General features: G+C 52.0%; 1 protein-coding gene across 3 annotated transcripts in view; it reads left to right on the top strand.

Moving 5' to 3' along the window:
- The window catches only part of PLA2G6 (phospholipase A2 group VI), a 59,412-nt gene extending 38,702 nt beyond the window's left edge, over positions 1–20,710 (top strand). For 2 of the 3 annotated variants that reach the window (XM_032416630.1, XM_032416629.1), the window contains 9 exons: positions 526–687; positions 2,527–2,605; positions 4,952–5,115; positions 6,807–6,957; positions 17,176–17,312; positions 17,713–17,867; positions 18,998–19,165; positions 19,665–19,738; positions 19,938–20,710. In XM_032416630.1, coding sequence (XP_032272521.1) covers positions 526–687; positions 2,527–2,605; positions 4,952–5,115; positions 6,807–6,957; positions 17,176–17,312; positions 17,713–17,867; positions 18,998–19,165; positions 19,665–19,738; positions 19,938–20,082 — 1,235 coding nt within the window. In that variant the 3' untranslated portion in view covers positions 20,083–20,710. The remainder of the gene's footprint in view (positions 1–525; positions 688–2,526; positions 2,606–4,951; positions 5,116–6,806; positions 6,958–17,175; positions 17,313–17,712; positions 17,868–18,997; positions 19,166–19,664; positions 19,739–19,937) is intronic. The other variant, XM_032416631.1, reaches the window with a different exon arrangement.
- The last annotated feature ends 616 nt before the right edge of the window (positions 20,711–21,326 follow it).

Genomic DNA, 21,326 nt, shown 5'->3' with positions numbered 1-21,326 from the left:
TTTTTTTTTTTTTTTTTTTTTTTAAGATTTTATTTATTTGAGAGAGAGAGTGAGTAGGAGCCAGGGGGAGGGGCAGAGGGAGAGGGAGAAGCAGACTCCCCGCTGAGCAGGGAGCCCAGCACGGGGCTCCATCCCAGGACCCTGGGATCATGACCTGAGCCGAAGGAAGATGCTTCACCCACGGAGCCACCCAGGTGCCCCAAGAAGTCCTGTTTTCTTGACTGGAAGTGAAGGGAAAGAGGGGTCCCCAAATACTCGGACTGGGCAACCTCAACCTTCTTCCATATTCTGTGGTCGACCTCCGTGCCTTGCCAGGCCCCAGGAAGCTATTTGTCTGTAACAGACTGGAGTCAGCACGCCCTGTCAGGGTAGGGTTGGGCCTCCGGGGGGGTCCGGTTCCCCCACATACCCAGGCCACCTGATAGATGAGAGCAGGGGCCGTGTGTGGAAAGGAGGGGCCTCTCACTTGCATGTTGACATCACTTGTGATCCTGTACGATCTCCCCCTCCCGAAACCATGACCAGTTGTCACCAGGAAGACGCTCTTAACTCTGCTGAGAACCGTAGGGGCCGACTACCGCCTCCCACTCACCCAAGGGGCCCCCTCGGAGCAGTGCTCCACTACGACACATCACTCCTTCTCCCTGGAAAGATCTCAGCCCCCACCGATCAGCTTAAACAACCTAGGTAGGCCTCCCCCCTGCCACGCTCCCTCCTCTCCAGCTGGTCCCCAGGTGCTGGGATCAGAGCAGTCCTTATCCGAAGGAAACGGGATCCAGGGTAGAAGCTGTTGAAGGGAACAAGGAAGGATGGGGCAGGATTTGTCAGCCTCTGGAGGCAGCCAGTGACCCATAGAGCCCAGAGGCCTGGGGGTGCAGGGGTCCCTGGCTAATGGCCCACAGTCCATGTCTCCTGAGAGAATGCCCTGGACACGGTCTCAGGTCTGGGCATCCCCAGGGCACCCATTAGGGGGGTGCTTTCATGGCCTCCTCTTGTGCTCTGGGAGCTCAGGGTGGGCAGTGATGAGTGCTCTTGGGGTCCAGAGCCCCTGGCCCTCTGGCTCCAATAAGGAGTGTTTCTGCCACGCTGCGGAATCTGCCAGGCCTGGGGCCTCTATGTCCCCTGCTGGCCCCTTTGGTGACCTACAGGCCTTTGAACATGGCCAGGCAGCCTGCCTCTGCCCCTGTGTGTCCTTGGTGCCCGTGGGGATGGCCCCCAAGGAGATGGTGTCCGTTCTCTGGGCTTCCTGTGGGCCCGAGATTGTTTGAGAGTAGGATCCCCCGAACAGGGCAGTCAGAAATCAATCCTTGGCAAACCAGCTTTTTTTTTTTTTACTCTCTTGCCGTGGAAGCCGACACCAGCACCTAGCCAGGCTAGCCCAGCCTAGCCTGCAGTCAGGGAAGGCGGAGCCCGCAGCCACTTAGTCCTCTGGCTCTGCCCCTCTCCTCCCCTGCCCATCCCCACCCAGGCCCTGCCCCCCCACCCCATCTTTATCTCTCAATTTTACAGGCAGGCCGTCACCCAAGCCAGGCTGGATGGTGGGCCTGGGGCGCAGCGTCAGATGGGTAATGCCCTGGGCCTCGAGGGGCCGTAGAGCCTGCTGAGCCCCACGCTGTAGCCCTAGTGCCCTCTTTTTCCCAGCTGCAGGCCAGACACATGCACCCGGCCTTACTGCTCTCTCCCTGGCACTCTGTCCACTGCCTCTCCTGGTCAGTCTCCCGCTTATCTCGCCCACCCCTGGCCACATGCCCTGGTGACGGGGAGGCGCTCTGCCTTGCAGCCTGCGTTCCTGCTTTGCTCCTTCTAGACTCTGCACAGTGGTGGGGAGGGCCCGTCGGAAGCTGGATGACATGGCAGTGCCGGGCCAGCGGGAGGGCAGCCAGTCCATCGGGTGGCGGCGGGGGTGGGGGTTTGGGGCGCAGAGCAGAACACGGAGGGAGTGGTGGGTGCGGCTGATCTGAGAGGCCGCTGAGGAAGTTTCCAGACCTGGGATCAGGATGAGCAGCATCTGGAGAGTGGTTGGTTATCTCCCTTCACTCATGGACTTAAACCTCAAGGAATGTCCAGACTCAGCCCTTTTGGCTAAATGACCTTGGACGAGTCAGTCCCTGACACTCTCTGAGCTTCATCTGGCAATTGGGAATAAGGATTCTGGTGGTGATGGATGTCAGCAGCTCTGCTTGCCTGATGCATGAGAAAACGCTGTGGGAACTGAAAAGCACAGGGCATGGCCGGGGTGCTTGGGCTTCGGGGCTTTGGGAGGAAGGCGTCGAGGAGAGTCTGGGAGCTCTCCGGGCGGGATGGGGGCACTTCCCAGAGAGGTGGGCTCCCCTCTGAATTCTAGCCCGGTGGCCTCTTGCTCAGCTGTGTCCTGGGACGCAGAGCCCTTGCTGGCGGCCGGAGGCAGGTGCTCCTGCCAGGGGCGGTCGGGGGAGGGCACAGCCCCACAGCTGTTCTCAGGGCCCGAGGGCTGGTGGGAACCCGGCACCCGCGTGGCCCCGGCCCACCGGACCCTGTGCCTCGCAGAACTGCAGGACATCGTGCACATCCCCCGCTCCCGGAAGCCGGCCTTCATCCTGAGCTCCATGAGGGACGAGAAGCGAACGTAAGTGGAGCGGGGAGGGAGACCGCACGTACGAGGCTCTGCTTGGTGCCCTCCAGCAGGCTCGGGGCTTTCAGCTAGTCCACGCCAGGGCCCTGGGAGGTAGTTTGTGTCCTCTGTAGTTCACAGAGAAGGGACTGGCTCTTCAGAGAGCCTGGGTCTGCTCTTTCATCAGTGACCATGTGGGCTCGGGGGTCACACAATGGAGGGGGCTGCAGTCCTGTCCCTTCCCTCCTGACCTTGTCCTGGTTTCTTGGGGAAGATCACCCAGAGCCCCTCTGTGATGCTGAGCCTGCTTCCCCTGGCTCTACCCTACCCCTTGGCCTGCTTCCCCCCACAGAGCTAGTGGGTGGGCTGGCTTCCCAAGCTCCTGCTGTACACCCAGGCCCATCCTCGGAGGCAGGCCTGGGTGATGGGTGCAAAGAGCAGAAGCCTTGGTCCTTGAGGACAATCCCTGGGGCCCAGAAAGAATGTCTGCCAAGCAAGGCAAGTTCCCAGCGCGAATGTGCTGGGAATCGACTGTGCTTTCTCTCTCTTTTCTCCCTTCCATAATAGAGCTGCTTTCTTGTTCTCTGGCTCTTACTGTCCCATGCTCCTAACTGCCTGGGGAGGGATTAAGACCCTTGTTCTGCACGTGCGGGACCTGAGTCCCTGAGAAGTGAAGTGACTGCTCAAGGTCACACAGTGAGCATCAGAGCAGAGACTCGAGCCTGGGTCTTCGGAGCTCACGCCCTTCCTGCTGCTGCAGGCTCTCTGGGCGCACAGAATGCCGTTGAGTCAGCAGACACAGCCCCCGCTCCTAGGGCCACATGGTAGCAACAGGTGGCTCTGCCTCTCCTTGCCTGAAGGGTTGGCTCCCATTTAGTAGGTCCCACTCGTTTCCAAGGCCGCCCTGTGATGTGCACCCTGGAGGTACCTCAGCCCCGTCCGCATACTGGTGGTTCCCATGCACGCACACGCACACACCTGCGCAGGGGCCGAGGAAGGTACCAGAGGGAGGACCGACTTGTCCCGGCCAGTAAGAGGAGAGGAGGCAGATTCTCCAGCAGAATCGGTAATTCGCCCCAGCCGGAGTACCCTCCCTGCAAGCAGGACTGAGGCGAGAATCAGGACACCCCTGTGGGGACCTCCCCACACAGGGCTGTGAGCCACATCGCTCCGCCTTGCTCCGTCTGGGTTGATGTCTCCGTTGTAAGCCCCGCATCCTTAGAAGGGTCCCTCGCATGTCTGCTCTGGCCTCCCTGGTCAGGGGCCCTGTGGGCCTCCGGTGACAGCCCAGCCTCCCCTGCCACCCTCTGGGCTTGCTGCAGGGCTGGGCAGCTTGTCCAGGAAGACAGGGGACCCGAGAGGTGGGCCGCCCAGGCCTCCATTTACCAGCTGTCTGCCGACGCCTCCTGAGTGCACTGGATACACGGCTCTGCACAGGGCAGAGCTGGTCTCTGCCTTCAGGGAGCTTCCATCCCATCCTGTGCGGGAGAAAGACAGTGACCGAGGGAACCAAGACGCTTGCTTATGGGAGCTAGAAGTGCTCTACGCCAAGGAAGTGGGTGGAGGAGGAACAGGCTGAGCTGGAGGGGGCTGATGGCACCAGAGCAGGCTTCTCTCAGCAGTGACATTTAAGCTGAGATGGAAGGATGAGGAGACCAGAAGGAAGCTTCTGGGTCTGAGCACAGACTGAAACCCTTCCCCAGGGCAGGGAGCCTGGCATGGCTGGGCCGTGGAGACGTGTCAGGGCGTGTGGCAGAGCAGGTGACTCAGGAGTCAGCAGGCCCCTGTCCGTCCAGCCGCATCAATTCCCAATCTTGTGACTCGGTGGTCACCTAACCTCCGAGCTTCATTCCTAGCTGGGAGTGTCGGCCTCGAAGGGGTTTGGGATGTTTATGCGAGTTCACGCTGGGAGAAGCACCTCACAGCTCCTGGCGCACAGACGATCCTTCCTCCCTGCCCCCCTCCTCCCCTGCTGCTCCCACCTGGGAAGAGGGTCCTCACCCTCTCCACCAGCCACCGTTCCTGGCCGGCTGCAGGGTACCAGCCCTCCCCCCCCAGCCTTGTCTAATTCAAAGAGACTTTTCTTAGGCACCTGCTTCGGGGCAGGCCTGGGCCTGGGAATCCACACCCACCCAAAACCAAGTGGGAGAGGCAGACCCAGCTGTCCGCTGAGGTGGCACCTGGCCCCTTCCCTTATTGCTAATTGCACTTTCCCCCCCCCCCAAAAAAGAAGCCCCAGTAGCACGCAAGCTCCGCAGGGCCTTATCTTTACGCGCTCACAGGTGTTCAGGGCCACAGGCCCACGTAAAGTGCTGGGCTGTAACGGGATCCTCTTCTCTCCCACTGCTGTCCCCACCACAGCCACGACCACCTGCTCTGCCTGGACGGAGGGGGCGTGAAAGGCCTCGTCATCATCCAGCTCCTCATCGCCATCGAGAAGGCCTCAGGCGTCACCACCAAGGATCTCTTTGACTGGGTGGCGGGGACGAGCACGGGGGGCATCCTGGCCCTGGCCATTCTGCACAGTGAGGGCAGGTCCCTGGGTGGTGTGGGCAGGGCACGGTGGGGTTGGGATCTGCCCTCCAATTGCACTCAGTTTCTTTTCAGAGCTTTGCAAAGAGGGTCGTTGGGGAGGGGAGGGCCTGGAAGCCCTTTGTGGGGGCGGCTAAGGGCATTGGGGTGCGAGGCTGGAAAGAGAAGGGCTGGGGGGTGGGCTGGGGCTGGGTGCCCTGCCCTCCATGGGGGACACAACGAGCCTTTCCGTGTATGAAGCATTTTTACATCAGTCGCCTCTACCACTCTCCCCCACAGCCTTGTGAGGCAGGCCCCGCCGGGCCTCAGAAGGGCTGGAAATAAGGAAAGCCATTCTGAGGGTGGATGCAGTGGGTGGGCTCAGGAAGGAGGAGCCACGGAGTCACAGAAAGCCAGAGCCCCAGTCAGCATGCGCTGTTTACCCACAGGGAAATTAAGACCGTGGCGGGGGAAGAGGAGTGCCCCAAAGTCACAGAGCCCAGCCATGGGGTTGCTGGGGCTAGGACAGTTCCTTAGACAGCCAGACCAGCACGTCCCAAGGCCACAGGGCACCCACGCATCACAGCGTCGCAGAGGTGACAGAGGTGCCTCGTTTACCAGGCAGGCTTCTAGGTGGTTCTTGTCTCCACTCAAGCAGTGTCCCCTTTGTGAAGCTGTCTGGGCTGCGTGATGCTGCCTGCAGGGGGCCCTCCCAGAGCTAGCTACCACCCAGGCAAGAACGGTCCTCTGCCTCGGCTTCCCTGACCTTTCATCCCTGCCCCAGTGCCTGGCAATTCCAGGTTCTCCAGTGCACCCCCCAGGTCTGAAGGCATGGGGAGAGGACCCTCCGGCCCCCAGGCCAGGCCTGTACTGGGCAATGGGGTGGTGGGGCTGAGGCAGGTGCATGCCCCCGCTCAGGGAGCCCCAGTCCCATGGGGGAGCTGCAGGCATCTGGGTATTGACCGTGTGAGGAGGCCATGGCCCAGCAGTTCAGGGTGTCAGGGACATGAGGCAGCCAGGCCAGGAGGCGGCTGAGAGCAGCGTCCCATGGGGCTCTCGGAAGAGGATTATTAGCAGTTTTCTGGGACTTCCCTCCCCTGGCCTCAGGGGCCCCACATCCCCTCTCTGGTCTCCAGTTCCTGCCTTCCATGAGACAAAAGCTATCTTGGATCTGTGTCTGCCCAGTGGGGCATGAGGTCTGGGGTGCGGAGGTCCTAGCCTCCTCCAGAAAGGGTCACTTCCTTCTTCAGACTCCCGGGGGCTATGGGAGGGATTTGAGAAGTCACCTAGTTCAGCCTCTGGTAATAGCAGACCCCTCTACTCCACAGCCCCCCTGCACCCTGCTCGCACAGCCCTAGCCCGAGTGAGGTGCAGCCTGCCCCTTTGACCCTGCCTGTCCTCAGAGGCCTACAGGACAGGGCTGGTCCTTCTATTCTGAGCCAAATGGGGTAGGTCTAGATTAGATTTAGAAGCTCTTACACTTTCAGGGCCCTTCTCTAAGGAGAATACAAAATTGTGAATACAGAATGACGTGCAGAGCCTCGGGGCTGCTGAAGGGGAGTCTGCCTCTGTGGGAAGTTGCCGAGGAGAGGCCCAGGAGCCCCGGCTGGGTTAAGTGCCTGAGACAAGCCAGTCCCCGGCTGCCACCCCCTGCCCCTGCAGCTGGCAGGGTGTGGCCCTCGTGTCTCCCCCACCTTGTTCCTAGGCAAGTCCATGGCCTACATGAGGGGTGTGTACTTTCGCATGAAGGATGAGGTGTTCCGGGGCTCGCGGCCCTATGAGTCGGGGCCCCTGGAGGAGTTCCTGAAGCGCGAGTTTGGGGAGCACACCAAGATGACCGACGTCAAGAAACCCAAGTAAGCCTCCTCAGCAGGAGCACTGTGGCTGTGGCCCCAGCTGGGCAGCCCTCCCACTGTTCTGGGGGCGCAGAGGGCTCCCTGCCCCGGTCTGGTGAAAGGGGGGGCATTCAGCAGCTCCTTCCCAAGTGGGCCAGGGGCTTCTGGAGAACGCTGTTGCGGGACACCCCCCAGCCAGGACTGCTGTTTTCCCACCCAGACAGCACATCCCTGGGTCAGAAGGGGTCGCTTCTCGGCCGCCACACACCGGAGACTTTTTGCTGAGTGGGGCTGTGCCCCAGGCATTGTGTGTGTGTGTGTGCATGTGTGTGTGGGGGGGGGGTGGTTTGAAGGGGGCCACCACCAGGTGGAAAGGCCAGTGGGCCATTTGCAGTCTGGTTGGGAGATAAGTGGCCTGAAAAATGACAGCCGTGCAAGGCTGCAGGTGTTTGAGAAGTTCCAGAAGAGCCTACAGCACAGCTGCTTTTTTGTAGGACTGCCCAGCCCGGAATTACTTTATTGTCCGTTTCATGCCTGTGTCTGTCACCTGCCAGACTTGACCTCCCTGAGGCAGGAATATGGCTGCCTTGTTTTCTCTGCAGCCCCAGCATCTGCCCCAGAGCAGGGCACTGAGAAGTGTTCATGAGCTGACAGAGGAGGACTGAGGGCGAGGTGGTCAGGGGGAGCTTCCTGGAGGTTGTGATGTGTGAGCAAGGCCTAGTGGGTTAGGGAGGATTTCTTTTCATAACAAAGCTTTCTTTCTTCTTCTTTTTTTTTTTTAATTTAAGAATAATGCATAGTCTTTTAAGAAAAATTGGAAAAAAAAAAGTAAAAAGGAGGAAATATCCATTCATGTAGTAAAAACCAAAAGATAATGTTTTAAAAACATTTTTGTGTATTTTATCCTAGATACTTTCTCTCTCTTAAATGGTGAAATAGAACATACATTTAGAAAAGTACATAAACCAGTTCAGTGAATAATTATAAAGCAAACACCCACATAATCACCAGCCAAGTCCCAAAGCCCGTTGAGCACGTCCCCAGCCCCTTCGCAGCTCCTGCCCTACCACCCGGGGGCGCTGCTCTCCCGACTGGTGTGCAGTGGATTTCCTGGATTTTCTTTCTTTCTTTCTTTCTTTCTTTCTTTCTTTCTTTCTTTCTTTTTCTTTTCTTTTCTTTTCCTTTTCTTTTCTTTCTTTCTTTCTTTCTTTCTTTCTTTCTTTCTTTCTTTCTTTCTTTCTTTTTCTTAGAGAGAGTGGGTTGGGGAGGGACAGAGGGAGAGAGAATAGAATCTCTCTCCCTCTGAGCTGGGCTCAGAGCTGACAGAGGAAGACTGAGGGCGAGGTGGTCAGGGGGAGCTTCCTGAAGGTAGTGATGTGGGCTCCACGCATGGAGCCCAGTGTGAGCCCAAGGCAGGGCTCAATCTCACAACCCTGAGATCATGACCTGAGCTGAAATCAAGAGTCGAATGCTTAACTGACTGAGCCATGTAGGCGCTCCTACCTTTTTAGATATTTTAAAGGCTGTTTGCCTCTCCTCTTTTGTAAAGTTCCTGTTCAAGTGTTTTGCCTATTTTTGGTAAAATTGGGTTGTGGGATTTGGGGGTTAAAAGGCATTTATGGGGGCACCTGGGTGTCTCAGTCGCTAAGCGTCTGCCTTTGGCTCAGGACATTCCTGGGATCAAGCCCCGCATTGGGCTCCCTGCTCAGCGGGAAGCCTGCTTCTCCCTATCCCACTCCCCCTGCTTGTGTTCCCTTTCTCACTGTGTCTCTCTCTGTCAAATGGATAAAGAAAATCTTTTTTTAAAAAAGGGCATTGATGTATGTATATATTAGATTTTGTTTTTAAGTAATCTCTACACCCAGCGTGGGGCTTGAACCCACAACCCCAAGGGGCTAAGAGCCTCTTTTTTTTTTTTTTTTTTTTTTAAGATTCATTTATTTATTTTAGAGCAGGGGTGAGGGGCAGAGGGAGAGAGAGAATCTCAAGCAGACTCCCTGCTGAGTGCAGAGCCCCACTCAGGGCTCAATCCCAGGACCCTGCAATCATGACCTGAGCAGAAATCAAGAGTTGGAGGCTTAACCGACTGAGCCCCCCAGGCACCCCAAGAGGCTTCTTAGTGATCTTTTTTATATTCTGAAAACTAGTCCTTTGATGGATATATAGATTTTAAATCTTTTCTCCTACTCCATGGCTTGTCTTTTCATTCTCTTTACAGTGTTTTGTTGATGAATGGATGTTCTTAATGTAGTAGAATTTATAAATGTTTTTCTTTTTGTGGTTTGTGCTTTTTATGTTTGTTCAAGAACCCTTCCTTAGCCTGAGGCAGGAAGCAATTTCCCCATCAGGTCAGAAATCTCTCTAGATCTGTCTTTCACGTTTAGGTCTTTATCAACCTAGAATTGTTTTTTGTATCAGGGGAAACCCAATTTCATGTTTTCCACATGAATAACCAGTTTCCCCAGCCTCATCTGTGAAGAAGTCTGTCTTTCCCTCCATGTCTGCTCGGTGGTTTCTGACTGTGTTCTGTTCTGCGGGCTGGCTCTGTTCCTCAGCTTTATGGTGAGTCCGGATATCTGGGACAGCAGAGCCTCCCACCTTGTCCGTCTTCAAGGGTATCACGGCTGTTCTTGGAGGCACCCTAGAGAACTGGTTGAGATCAAATGCCCTGAAGTTTCCTCTTCTCAAAAATGGGAATAACATACTACCTTCCTCCTGGGGTTTTCATGAGGAGGAAAAAAAAGTTAATATTTAGAAAGCACTAGGGGGCGCCTGGGTGGCTCAGTCATTAAGCGTCTGCCTTCGGCTCAGGCCCTGATCCCAGGGTCCTGGAATTGAGCCCCGCATCGGGCTCCCTGCTCTGCGGGAAGCCTGCTTCTCCCTCTCCCACTCCCCCTGCTTGTGTTCCCTCTCTTGCTGTGTGTCTATCAAATAAATAAATAAAATCTTAAAAAAAAAAAAAAAAAAAAGCCCCTGGTGGGGCGCCTGAAGCCGGCTCAAGTCAGAGGAGCATGCAACTCTTCCATCTCAGGGTTGTGAGTTCGAGTCCCACGTTGGGTGTAGAGATTGCTTAAATAAATAATTTTTTTTTCGAAAGAAAGCACCTGGCACACACAAATGCTGTACAAAGGTTACTTGTTGCTATTTGTGCTTCCACGTAAATGGTAGCATCAGATTGCCCAGTTCTACAGAAAATCAAGTCCTGCTGGAACTTCGATAAAGATTACATTGAATCCGTACGCTTATTTGGGGGGAGAAATGGCCTCTGAAAACACTGAGTCTCCCAATTAGAGAATATAGTAAAACATTCCATTGGTTTAAAGTTTCTCAGTGTGGTTTTATAGTTTTCTCTATGGAGATCCAGCACATCGGTGGCTCAGGTTCTTCATGGGTTTTGTGCTACTGTAAATTATACATTTTTAGAGATACCATTTATTTATTTGACCGTGTTTAATTGTGGTAAAATACACGTAACATAAAAATTACCATCTAAACCCTTTTAAGTACAGTTGAGTAAATGGTAAGTACATTCACACCGGTACTCAGCTGACCTCCCAAACGTTTTCATCCTGCAAAACTAAAACTCTGTTCCCATTAAACACCACTCCATTCCCAGCTCCCCCAGGTCCTGGCAACCACCATTCTACTTTCTCTCTCTAGGATTTTGACTGCTCTAGGGACACCCTGGAAGCGGATCATACAATATTTGTCCATTTGCGGCTGGCCCCTCTTACTGAGCACAGTGTCCTTGATGTTCATCCATGTTGTAACACGTGTCAGAATTTCCTTCCTGTTCAAGGCTGAATAACACGCCGTTGTATGGATACACCACATTGTGTTTGTCTCTTCATCTCTTGATGGATGTTTAGGTTGTTCCCATCTTTTGACTGTTGTTGATAACGCTGCTATTCACACGGGTGTACAGGTACTTTTCCTGGTCCCTGCTTTCAATTCCTGGCGCCTTTTACAGAGAGAGTTCTGAGAGGCTCCGCTGGCTAATATTTTGTTTAGATTTTTGCATCCACGTTCATGAATGAGCTTGGACCCATTTTTTCCCATTTGGGCGTTGCCGGGTTTTGGTTTTGAGGGAGTATTTCCTCTTATTTTCTATTTTTTTGGAAAAGGTAGTATAATAAAGACTTTGCTTTTTCTTGAGTATTTGGTGAAATTTGCCAGCAAAGTCATCAAGGCCTGGAGTTTGTTTGGAGGAAGATTTTTGATGGTAGCATTAACTTCTTTAATGTTTATAAGACTATTTAGAATTTCGAAATGTCTTTTTGATTTGGTTTTGGTTATGTTTTTCTAGGAATATGTGAATTTCATCAGCTCTTCAAATTTATTGGCATAGAGTTGTTCAGAATGTTCTCTTACTATCTTTTTAATGTCTGCAGCATCTGTTGTGATGCCCCCTTCAGTCCTAATTATGTACACCTTCTCTGTTCTTCTTTACCAGTCCTGCTACAGGCTTTTCCATTGGATTAGTCTTTCAGAAAACCAACTCTTGGGTATTTATTGGCTCTCTGTTGTGTGTTTGTTTTCTGTTTCATTTATTTCTGCTTTTATTTTTATTCCTTCTTGTCTTTCTTTGGGTTTATTTAGCTGTTCTTTTTTTTTTTTTTAACTTCTTGAAATAAATGATGCTCATTGATTTTTAACCTTTGGTTGTATTGTATAATATATGTGTATATATGTGTGTATGTGTAAGTTTAAACATTTTCCCCTAAGAACTGTTTTTTTTTTTTTAAGTTAAAATTATTTTTAGTAATCTCTACACTCAATGTGGAGCTCAAATTCATGACCCCAAGATCAAGAATTACACGTTCTTCTGACTGAGCCAGCCAGGCACCCCTCTAAGAACTGTTTTAATGATATCCCATAAGCATGTTTATGATTTCTTGGTTCAAAATACTTCCTAATGTTCATAATTTTTTAAAATTTAATTTTATTTAAAAATTTAAAATTTTCATTTTATTTTATTTTATTTTATTTTAAAATTTTATTTACTTGACAGAGAGAGAGAGAGCACAAGCAGGGGGAGTGGCAGGCACAGGGAGAAGCAGGCTCCCCACTGAGCAGGGAGCCTGATGTGGGGCTTGATCCCAGGACTCTGGGATCATGACCTAAGCTGAAGGCAGACACTTAACTGACTGAGCCAACCAAGTGCCCCATCATTTTAATTTCTTAACCATAGTTTCTTAAAAATACATTTCTCAATTTCTAAACTTAGGGAATTCTCTAGTTATATTTTTGTTATTAATTGCTCTGTGACCAGAGGACATGCTCTGTATGATTTTAGCCCTTCAAAATGTGTCGAGACTTGGTTTGTGGACTTCTCTACAGTCAATTCTTATAAATGTCCCACATCTAATTTGAAAGAATATAGATTTTGCGTTGAGTGCCAAGTTCTGCACAGTCGATTAAGTCATATTAGCTAAGAATGTTTAAAATTTTCAATTCTGCTGTACCGTTAAGAATTCTTTGTCCACTTTTTTTTTTTTTTAGATTTTATTTATTTATTTGACAGAGAGAGAGAGAGAGAGCACAAGCAGGGGGAGAGGCAGAGGGAGAAGCAGACTCCCCACTGAGCAGGGAGCCTGATGCAGGGCTCGATCCCAGGACCCTGGGACCATGACCCGAGCTGAAGGCAGATGCTTAATGGACTGAGCTATCTAGACATTCCCTTTGTCCATTTGTATCAATTATTGAGAAAGCTATATTGAAATCTCCTACTCTGGGTACTGCCCTTTTGCCCTATAGTGCTGTCAACTTTTTAAATATTTTGACACTATGTTATTAAGTGTATATATATTTAAATTTTTATATATTTTTCTAGTTACTGGAATCCTTTATTATTATGGAATACCTGTCTTTATCTCTAGGAATGCTTTTTGCTTTAAAGCCCATTTTATCCTGATACCAATACAGAGACACTAGCTTTCTTTGGTTATATTTGTATGGTATATTTTATTTACTTGACAGAGAGAGAGAGAGCACAAGCAGGGGGAGTGGCAGGCACAGGGAGAAGCAGGCTCCCCACTGAGCAGGGAGCCTGATGTGGGGCTTGATCCCAGGACTCCGGGATCATGACCTAAGCTGAAGGCAGACACTTAACCGACTGAGCCAACCAAGTGCCCCATCATTTTAATTTGAAGAAGAGAATTAGTGAATTGGAAAAATGGTAAGTACATTCACACTGGTACTCAGCTGACCTCCCAAACGTTTTCATCCTGCAAAACTAAAACTCTGTTCCCATTAAACACCACTCCATTCCCAGCTCCCCTAGGTCCTGGCAACCACCATTCTACTTTCTCTCTCTAGGATTTTGACTGCTCTAGGGACACCCTGGAAGCGGATCATACAATATATTCACCCTTTAACTCAACCTTCTTGAGTCCTTATGTTTTATTTATTTATTTATATTTATTTTTAAGATTTTATTTGACAGAGAGAGAACACAAGAAGGGGGAGCGGCAGGCAGAGGGAGAGGGAGAAGCAGGCTCCCTGCTGTGCAAGGAGTCCAATGCGGGGCTCGATCCCAGGATCCTGGAATCATGACCTGAGCCAAAGGCAGACACTTAACCTACTGAACCACGCAGATACTCCTTGAGTCCTTATGTTTTAGGTGTAATTTCTGTAAATAACCTATAGTTGGATTTGTTTTTTTAATCTAAGCTGTATTCTTTGTTCTTACCTAGAGCATTTAATCCATTTATACTTTTTAAATGCATGGTAATATATTGACTTAAGTTAACTAGTGAAGTCTGATTTAGTTGATTGACTATCAGAAGATTCATGTGGTTAATCTAATGTTTATATGGCTGATCCATTTATATTTACATAATTACTGATATATTTGGGTTGGTATGTGCCAACCTATTTTGTTCTGTATTTCTTTTCTCTTTTTTGCCTTCTTTTAGAATTACTGAATAATTTTGATCATTATATTTCCCCCCCATGGTTTGAAATTTGTGCACTCATTTCTTTTTTTCTTAGTGCATGCTTAAGTTATGGAAGTCTGAATTTAATTGATACCATTACCCTTCTCTCAGATAATCAAGGCTTATAAAATAATTTAATTCCATCATATCTATAAGTGTTTTCCTGTATTTGAAGTCTGTCTTGTTTTTTTTTTTTTTTTAAAGATTTTATTTATTTATTTGAGAGAGAATGAGAGACAGAGAGCATGAGAGGGAGGAGGGTCAGAGGGAGAAGCAGACTCCCCGCTGAGCAGGGAGCCCGATGCGGGACTCGATCCCGGGACTCCAGGATCATGACCTGAGCCGAAGGCAGTCGCTTAACCAACTGAGCCACCCAGGCGCCCTGTCTTGTTTTTTTAAGCTCACAAGACATTATTATTATCTTTCAAAGTTTGTTTTCCTTTAGATTTATCCAGTAGTGTGCTGGGAAAACAGATCTCTAGGGGAAGAAGCCCTGATTTATAGTGTTCACTAATTCCCATGGCATAAATACTCCCACCATGGCCAATTTCAAGTTACCAAGCATTTAACAACCACCTTGTGGGATTTAGCAGTAGGTTCTTACAAGCCAGGATGAGTTGGCTCCAGCACACTGTTGGCTCTGTGTTTGTATGTGTGTGTATGCGTATGCATATGTGTGTATGTAAGTGTGTCACTTCTTTCTTCTACAGTCTTCCTTGCCTCTCAGACTTCCATCTGTGACCACTTTCCTTCTGCCTGAAGTATAGTCTTTTCACTTTTCCTTAGAGAGGGTCTCCTGGTGGCAAATTCTCTGCCAGCAGAATTGTTTGAAAATATTTTCAAATTATTTTCTTCTGATTCTTGCTGGGTATAGAATTCTAGACTGATGATTTTCTTGGGGAACATGCAAGATATCATTCTATCATCTTCTAACTTCCATTGTGGCCCTTGCAAAGTCAGTTTCAGTCTGTTACTCCTTTGAAAGTGATTGATCTTTTTTTCTCTGGATGTTTTTATTTATGTGTTTGCTTTTGGTGTTCTACCATTATACTATGATATAACTAGATATGAATTACTTCCAGTTTATCCTGCATGGGATTTATTAGTTTTGAATCTTTGGATTTCTGCCTTTCTTAGTCCTGGAAGCCTGAGTTGTTATCTCTTCAACCCTTGCCTCTAATTTTCTCTCTCCTCTCCTTCTGGAGCTCCAATTAAACATATGCTAGACCTTTTCTGTCTTCCATGTCTTTTAACTTCTGTATATTCTATCATTTTCTCTCTCCGTGTTGCATTCTAGACAATTTCTTTTTACCTATTTTCCAATTCACTAATTCTCTCTTTAGCTTTATCTAATTTCTACTTAACTCATCCATTGATTTTTAAAATTGTATTGCCTTTTTATTTTTTAATTTCTAGCAGTACTCTTTAGTTCTTCTTCAAATCTTCTAGGTCATTACTTATAGTTTCCTATTCCCTGAAGATATTATCACGCTTGCCTTTGATGTCTTTAATATTGTAAGCATAGCTGTTTTATAATCTTTATTTAAGGACTCAAATATCTGCAGTCTATGTAGGTATGTTTTCCTGTTTATGTTGGTTTATACTGGTTTTCATTTATGATGTTTTATTTCATTGTGTGCTGCACCCCATCTCCCACCGCCTTTTAACTGTGTGGTGCTCGTTAGTATTGAAAAATAATATGTGTGGATTCTTTGAGGCCTAGAATAAGAGTATCTTCCTCCATAGTGTTTTGTGTTGTCTCTTTCAGGTACCTAGGTACCCTGCCATCTAGGGTCCCTATAACTAAATTCTTGGCATGAAGGTTTGGGGACTTCCCCCAGGTGATGTAAATTTAGACTACAAACCTACAGAAGGTTAGCTTGTGGTTATATATTTTCAGGTTTTTTTTTTTTTTTTTCTCTCTCTCTCATTTATCCAATGCCAAGGTAACTTTCCTCACAGCCTCTGGGGTGAGAAAGGGGCACATTTATTTCTGGTTTACCCTTATCTAGGAGTGCCTAATGTGGCACTCCTAGGTCCCAGCCTAATGTGGGACCCTGGAATTTGGAATGGGTGCAAAACATTTTATTTACTTACCCATTCTATTGTTACCACTTACTTAATTATTTTTTAAAGTTTATTATTTTTTTTTTAGTAATCACTATACCCAACATGGGGCTTGAACTCACAACCCTGAGATCGAGAGTCGCATGCTCTTCCGACTGAGCCAGCCGGGCGCCCCTCTATTGTTACCATTTAGATCGGTTCATTTTTTACTGTAATAAATTATGTTGTGCTGAATAGCTTTATGCAAGAAGCTCTTATTGTAGCGCAGAAATTCCTTTGGGATAAATTTTCCAAAATGGAATTCTCAAATATTTGTAAGATTTGTACATATTAGCTTCCAAGGGGGCTGTGCCAGTCCACATTCCCTGCAGTGTTTAAGGATGTTTGTGTCTTTTGAGACAAGTCGGAGTCTTCTTTAATAGGTTCTAGACTCACGGTGAACCATTGAAGAGGAATCAAAGGCGACATGGTGAAAAGTCTCCTCCCACTGCTGTCTGTCAGCTGCAGCCACCAAGCTGTCCCCTGCCCCAGAGGCAGCTCACTGTTCCTAGGTTCTGCTCATGGGTCCCTCTGACCAAGCAAATAGGTACCTCAGTGTTTTGGGTGTTGTTCTTAAATAAATGATGGCATACTACACACACTGTCCTAAACCTTACTTTTTGCACTTGACCATAAACCTTGGCGCTCAGCGCCCATCAGTACATAAAGTGCTTCTTCAGTCATTCTGCAGTGACACAGAGCCCCTGGGGTAGGGGAACCGTGGTGCATCGAACCATCCTGCTGATGGACATTTCCGCTGTTTCCATTGGTTTGCTTTTTTTTTTTTTTTTTTTTTTTTTAAGATTTTACTTATTTATTTGACAGAGAGAGATACAGTGAGAGAGGGAACACAAGCAGGGGGAGGGGGAGAGGGAGAAGCAGGCTTCCCGCCGAGCAGGGAGCCCGATGTGGGGCTCGATCCCAGGACCCTGGGATCATGACCTGAGCCGAAGGCAGACACTTAACGACTGAGCCACCCAGGCGCCTGCCCATTGGTTTACTTTAACAAACCTGTTAATAACTTTGCGTATGCCCATCTCCCACATGCATGAGCATGTCTTAGGATGAACTCCCAGAAGCAGGATCACTGGGTGTAAGGATAACGCCTTCGGTAATCTGGATGAAACTTGCCCAAGTGGACTTTCAGGGGTGGCTAAGTCAGTGATCAGCTGTCTTGCTCCTTGTTTCTCTCCAGGGTGATGCTGACAGGGACCCTGTCTGACCGGCAGCCTGCTGAACTCCACCTCTTCCGGAATTATGACGCCCCGGAGTCTGTACGGGAGCCTCGATTCAGCCAGAATATTAACCTCAAGCCTCCAACTCAGCCCTCAGGTTAAAACCATATCTGATGCATCTGCAGGAAACAGTCGGCCTAAGAGGCTGCGGGGTGGAGGGTCAGAGTCATAGGCTTGCTGCCAGGCACCCCCGGCCCACCACCATCCCACCCACTGCCCCCAGTCTTCATCAGCTGAGGGCAGGCAGAACTGGGGAGCTCTCCCACCTCAGGCAGCCTAGAGCAGCCTCCTGGAGGCCCTCAGTTGCACCCTGCCTTCCACCCGCACAGCAGGGCCAGAGAGCATGGCCTGTGGGTCGCGCTTCTGAAGAGTTCCCAGCCTCTCCCTCTTCCTGCAGACCCACAGACACACATGCACATGCACACTGAGGTCTGCAGCGCATGGGTGTTGTACCAGTCCCCTGTGCCACTGGGCCACCGTCTTCCCTCACCCCCCAGAGCAGCTGGTGTGGAGGGCTGCCCGGAGCAGTGGGGCAGCCCCCACCTACTTCCGGCCCAATGGGCGCTTCCTGGACGGTGGGCTGCTGGCCAACAATCCCACGCTGGACGCCATGACTGAGATCCATGAGTACAACCAGGACATGATCCGCAAGGTGAGAGCACCTCCAGTCAGAGGGGCTGGACATGACCGTCCACTGTAGCCACCGTGTTTCAGCAAATCTTACTAAGGATCGCCTCCTAGGAGAGCACGTGGCTTTTATTCTTAGGCTCATTCACTGGTGCGTTGGATAGCAGCTTTAACTCACACTTGAACCTGCTTGATGGGTGGCGTCTGCCCGGAGCTCTGTGCTAATCAGAGGGATTCTGAGGCCCAATCTGGTGTGAGTGGTGAAGGGCGCCTAGTGGGGAGAGCGGCGGGCACACCAGGACATGCCAGCCTCAGTGCTGGCCACTCTGCCCAGCCTAGGGACACGTGCTTGCCCTCGGGGAGCTCACGTCTAGGGGAGACTGTTTGCAAATGCCGCTCCAGGGATTTCGGGTGCTGTGATGGAGGGCTGTGCAGGAGCCCGGGAGAAGGATTGCCTCTGCTGAGAGACCTGGGGCTCGGGAAGGGCCCGTGGAAGAGGCCTCTAGGGAGGCGACAGTGCTGAGTCAGTGATCCGGAGGAACAGAAGTGGCCCTCGGCCCAAGGAGCTTAGCACAGAGGTGGGGCAAGGCCCCTGTGTGTTAGCGACGGTGCCGTGCGGTGGGCTCAGGCCTCAGGGCCAGACAGCCGCAGGGTCGGGGTCCCGGCTCTGCCCGTGTTTCGCGCCAGCCACTGCACCGGGGAGTGACGGTACCTGCGGGGGGACTGGCATGAGGCATCCGCGTGCCTTTCTGTAAAATGTGTAGGACACTGCCTGACCCCTAGTGTGCCAGGTCCTTCCTGGCTGCCGTTCTCACTGTGGTCATCAGGAAGCCCCGGATGCAGCCCCTGGGTGACACAGCAAGGGCGGCCGGCACAGAGGCAGGCGCCCTCTAGGGGCCAGATGGGGCAGGGCAGGCTTTCTGGAGGAGGAGGGACTCCCAACATTCGGATGGGGAAGGGTCTTCATCATCTAAGTGGCCTCCTGTGGTGGATGAGCCCCCCGGGGAGGGGGCACTTGCCGAGGTGCCCAGCATATTGGCAGCGGGGCTTGTTGCAGAGCAAAGGAGGGGACAGCACAGGCTCTGTTCCTGCCACCTGGGAAGGGTCTGCCGGCGGGAAGATCCCCTCCAACTACCCCTGTCCTGTCCCCAACAGGGTCAGGGCAACAAGGTGAAGAAGCTCTCCATTGTGGTCTCTCTGGGGACAGGGAGGTCCCCACAGGTGCCTGTGACCTGTGTGGATGTATTCCGTCCCAGCAACCCCTGGGAACTGGCCAAGACCGTTTTTGGGGCCAAGGAATTGGGCAAGATGGTGGTGGACTGTGTGAGTACGGGCCCCTCCCCAGCTCCACTGCCCTCCCGGCCTCAGCCCCTGGGACCCTGGGTGTCAGGGAGGCTCTGTTGAACCTCGTTAGCTAGCTCAGGGTAAATGGTCCCCAATTCCGTCTCAGTGTTGGCAGGGACCCTTAGTGACCACGTACCGCTGGGGCTTTCAGGCGTCCTTTAACTGTGGAGTCCTTCCTTCGAACACAACCCCATGTGGACGCCCAGACTATCACATGGGACACAAGCTGCAGGGGGCGGGACGCCGAGGCCTGTGCACTCAGCCCCTGCCGCACTCCCCACCAGGCAGGTGCTGCCGAGCCGCCTGTGAAGACCACAGACCGGGCCCCTCTGTTCCACAGCTGGGAGAGTCACTGCAACCCAGGCTGGGGGACTCCGCTGGGGGTGGGGTGGCTAAGCCAGACTGAACCAGGGGATCCCCGGGCAGTGACTCAGGGTACGGTGTGTGCTGAACGCTCACAGAGACCACTTCTTGCCAGTGCACAGATCCAGATGGGCGGGCCGTGGACCGGGCCCGGGCCTGGTGTGAGATGGTTGGCATCCAGTACTTCAGGTGAGGACTCAGCCAGCATTGGCCCCAGCCCCATGCCCCGGCCTGGCCAGACCCAGTGACCTTCCCCACCCAGCCCTTGGTGCGCTCTTCCCCTTTCCCCAAGCGGCTGCTCTGTGTCCCGAGCCCACCCCAGTCCTCGCTCTTGTCACCTACCCAAACCAAGCCTCCTGGGGTGAGCCCTCCTCCTTGACCCAGACAGATTGAACCCCCAGCTGGGGACAGACATCATGCTGGACGAGGTCAGCGACACGGTGCTGGTCAATGCCCTGTGGGAGACTGAGGTCTATATCCATGAGCACCAGGAACAGTTCCAGAAGCTCATTCAGCTGCTGCTCTCACCATGAGGCTGGACTCCCAGCCACGCCCACCTCATTCCACCCACCCAGCCCCTGATGGAGAGGCTGGGCAATGTCCACCCAGCGCGCCAACTGGGCAGAACTGGGCCTGGGCAGCTCTGCATCTACAGACCAGACCGGGCCTCAGAGGGTGCTGGGCTTCCTGCCGAAGGCTGGTCCTGAAGGCCTGACCCCACTATCGCCACCCTCTGGCACCTTTAGTCATTCCAGGCTTAGAAATCCTAGAGCCTCACTCGGGCCCTCTCCCCAACAGCCAAGGACAACTGGCCCTTGAGCCCCTAGACCTGGTGATTTAGACACTAAGGGGGTCTTACCGGTCCCCCCAAGACCCCTTCCACCCTCTGCCCTCTTCCCTGGAGGGGACGGGGATTGGAGAAATAGGCTGCTGCCCACCCATCAGCAGGGGAAGCCTAGGCTCCAGGGGCGGAGTTCCCTGTCCGACTTTGCCCCTCAACACACACCCAGCCAGCTGCACCCCTCAGAGCTGCCCCACCCTGGGAGCTCTCCTCTGCTCTCAAAGGTCACTCCTGTAACCTCAGTTATTCTTCCCAACAGGAAGTGGTAGGTGAGGGGGCGGGGCTCCAGGGGCTGCTCCAAACCGAAATAAATGGTTTGATTCCAGTTCAGCTGTGTTGTGTGCACTGTGCTGTGAGTGCTCCCGTCCCCCGGCTCCCCCCAGCTCCCTTCAACCTGACTGTCATCATCCTGTGCCCCCTTGGATAAGTGCTCTGTTTCCCCGCCTCCCCCAGTGGGGGGGGGCACCACTTTTTTTCTCCAGGCCTCCCCAGATCAGGCCGGTGAGGGTGTTCAGAGGCGGCAGCTAAGCCCGCTTGCCCACAGTGGGAGGCGAGGGCGAGTCCCATTTGCTGGGGCAGGAGATGAGACCCAGAGAGGGCAGGGGGCTTGGGCACGGTCACAGCCAGCGAGCGGGGCCAAGGTTTGTCCCAGGTCTGTGTGGCTCTAGGGTTCGTGCTGCCAGCATGAGGAGGTGGGCAGGCAGCGGCCCATGTGGGAGCCTTGGCCCTGGAGGTGCGGGGTGGGGGGTTGGGGGTAGAGAGGAGGCCAGAGAGCCGTGACACCCAGTGGTACATTTGGACTTCAGGGCTGGGTCTGTCAGGGAGGGTCCCGGGGGAGGGCCCCCAGCCGCTCTGGCCCTATGACTTGGGCCATGCCCGATGTGGGCAGACGGTAGGGCGGGGGTATCCCCCCAGAGCCAGGGGTCCCTGGTCGAC

Source organism: Phoca vitulina, unplaced genomic scaffold (assembly GCF_004348235.1).
Source record: "Phoca vitulina isolate PV1807 unplaced genomic scaffold, GSC_HSeal_1.0 scaffold19, whole genome shotgun sequence".
Lineage (NCBI taxonomy): Eukaryota > Metazoa > Chordata > Mammalia > Carnivora > Phocidae > Phoca > Phoca vitulina.
This window is presented reverse-complemented; position numbering and strand designations above follow the sequence as displayed.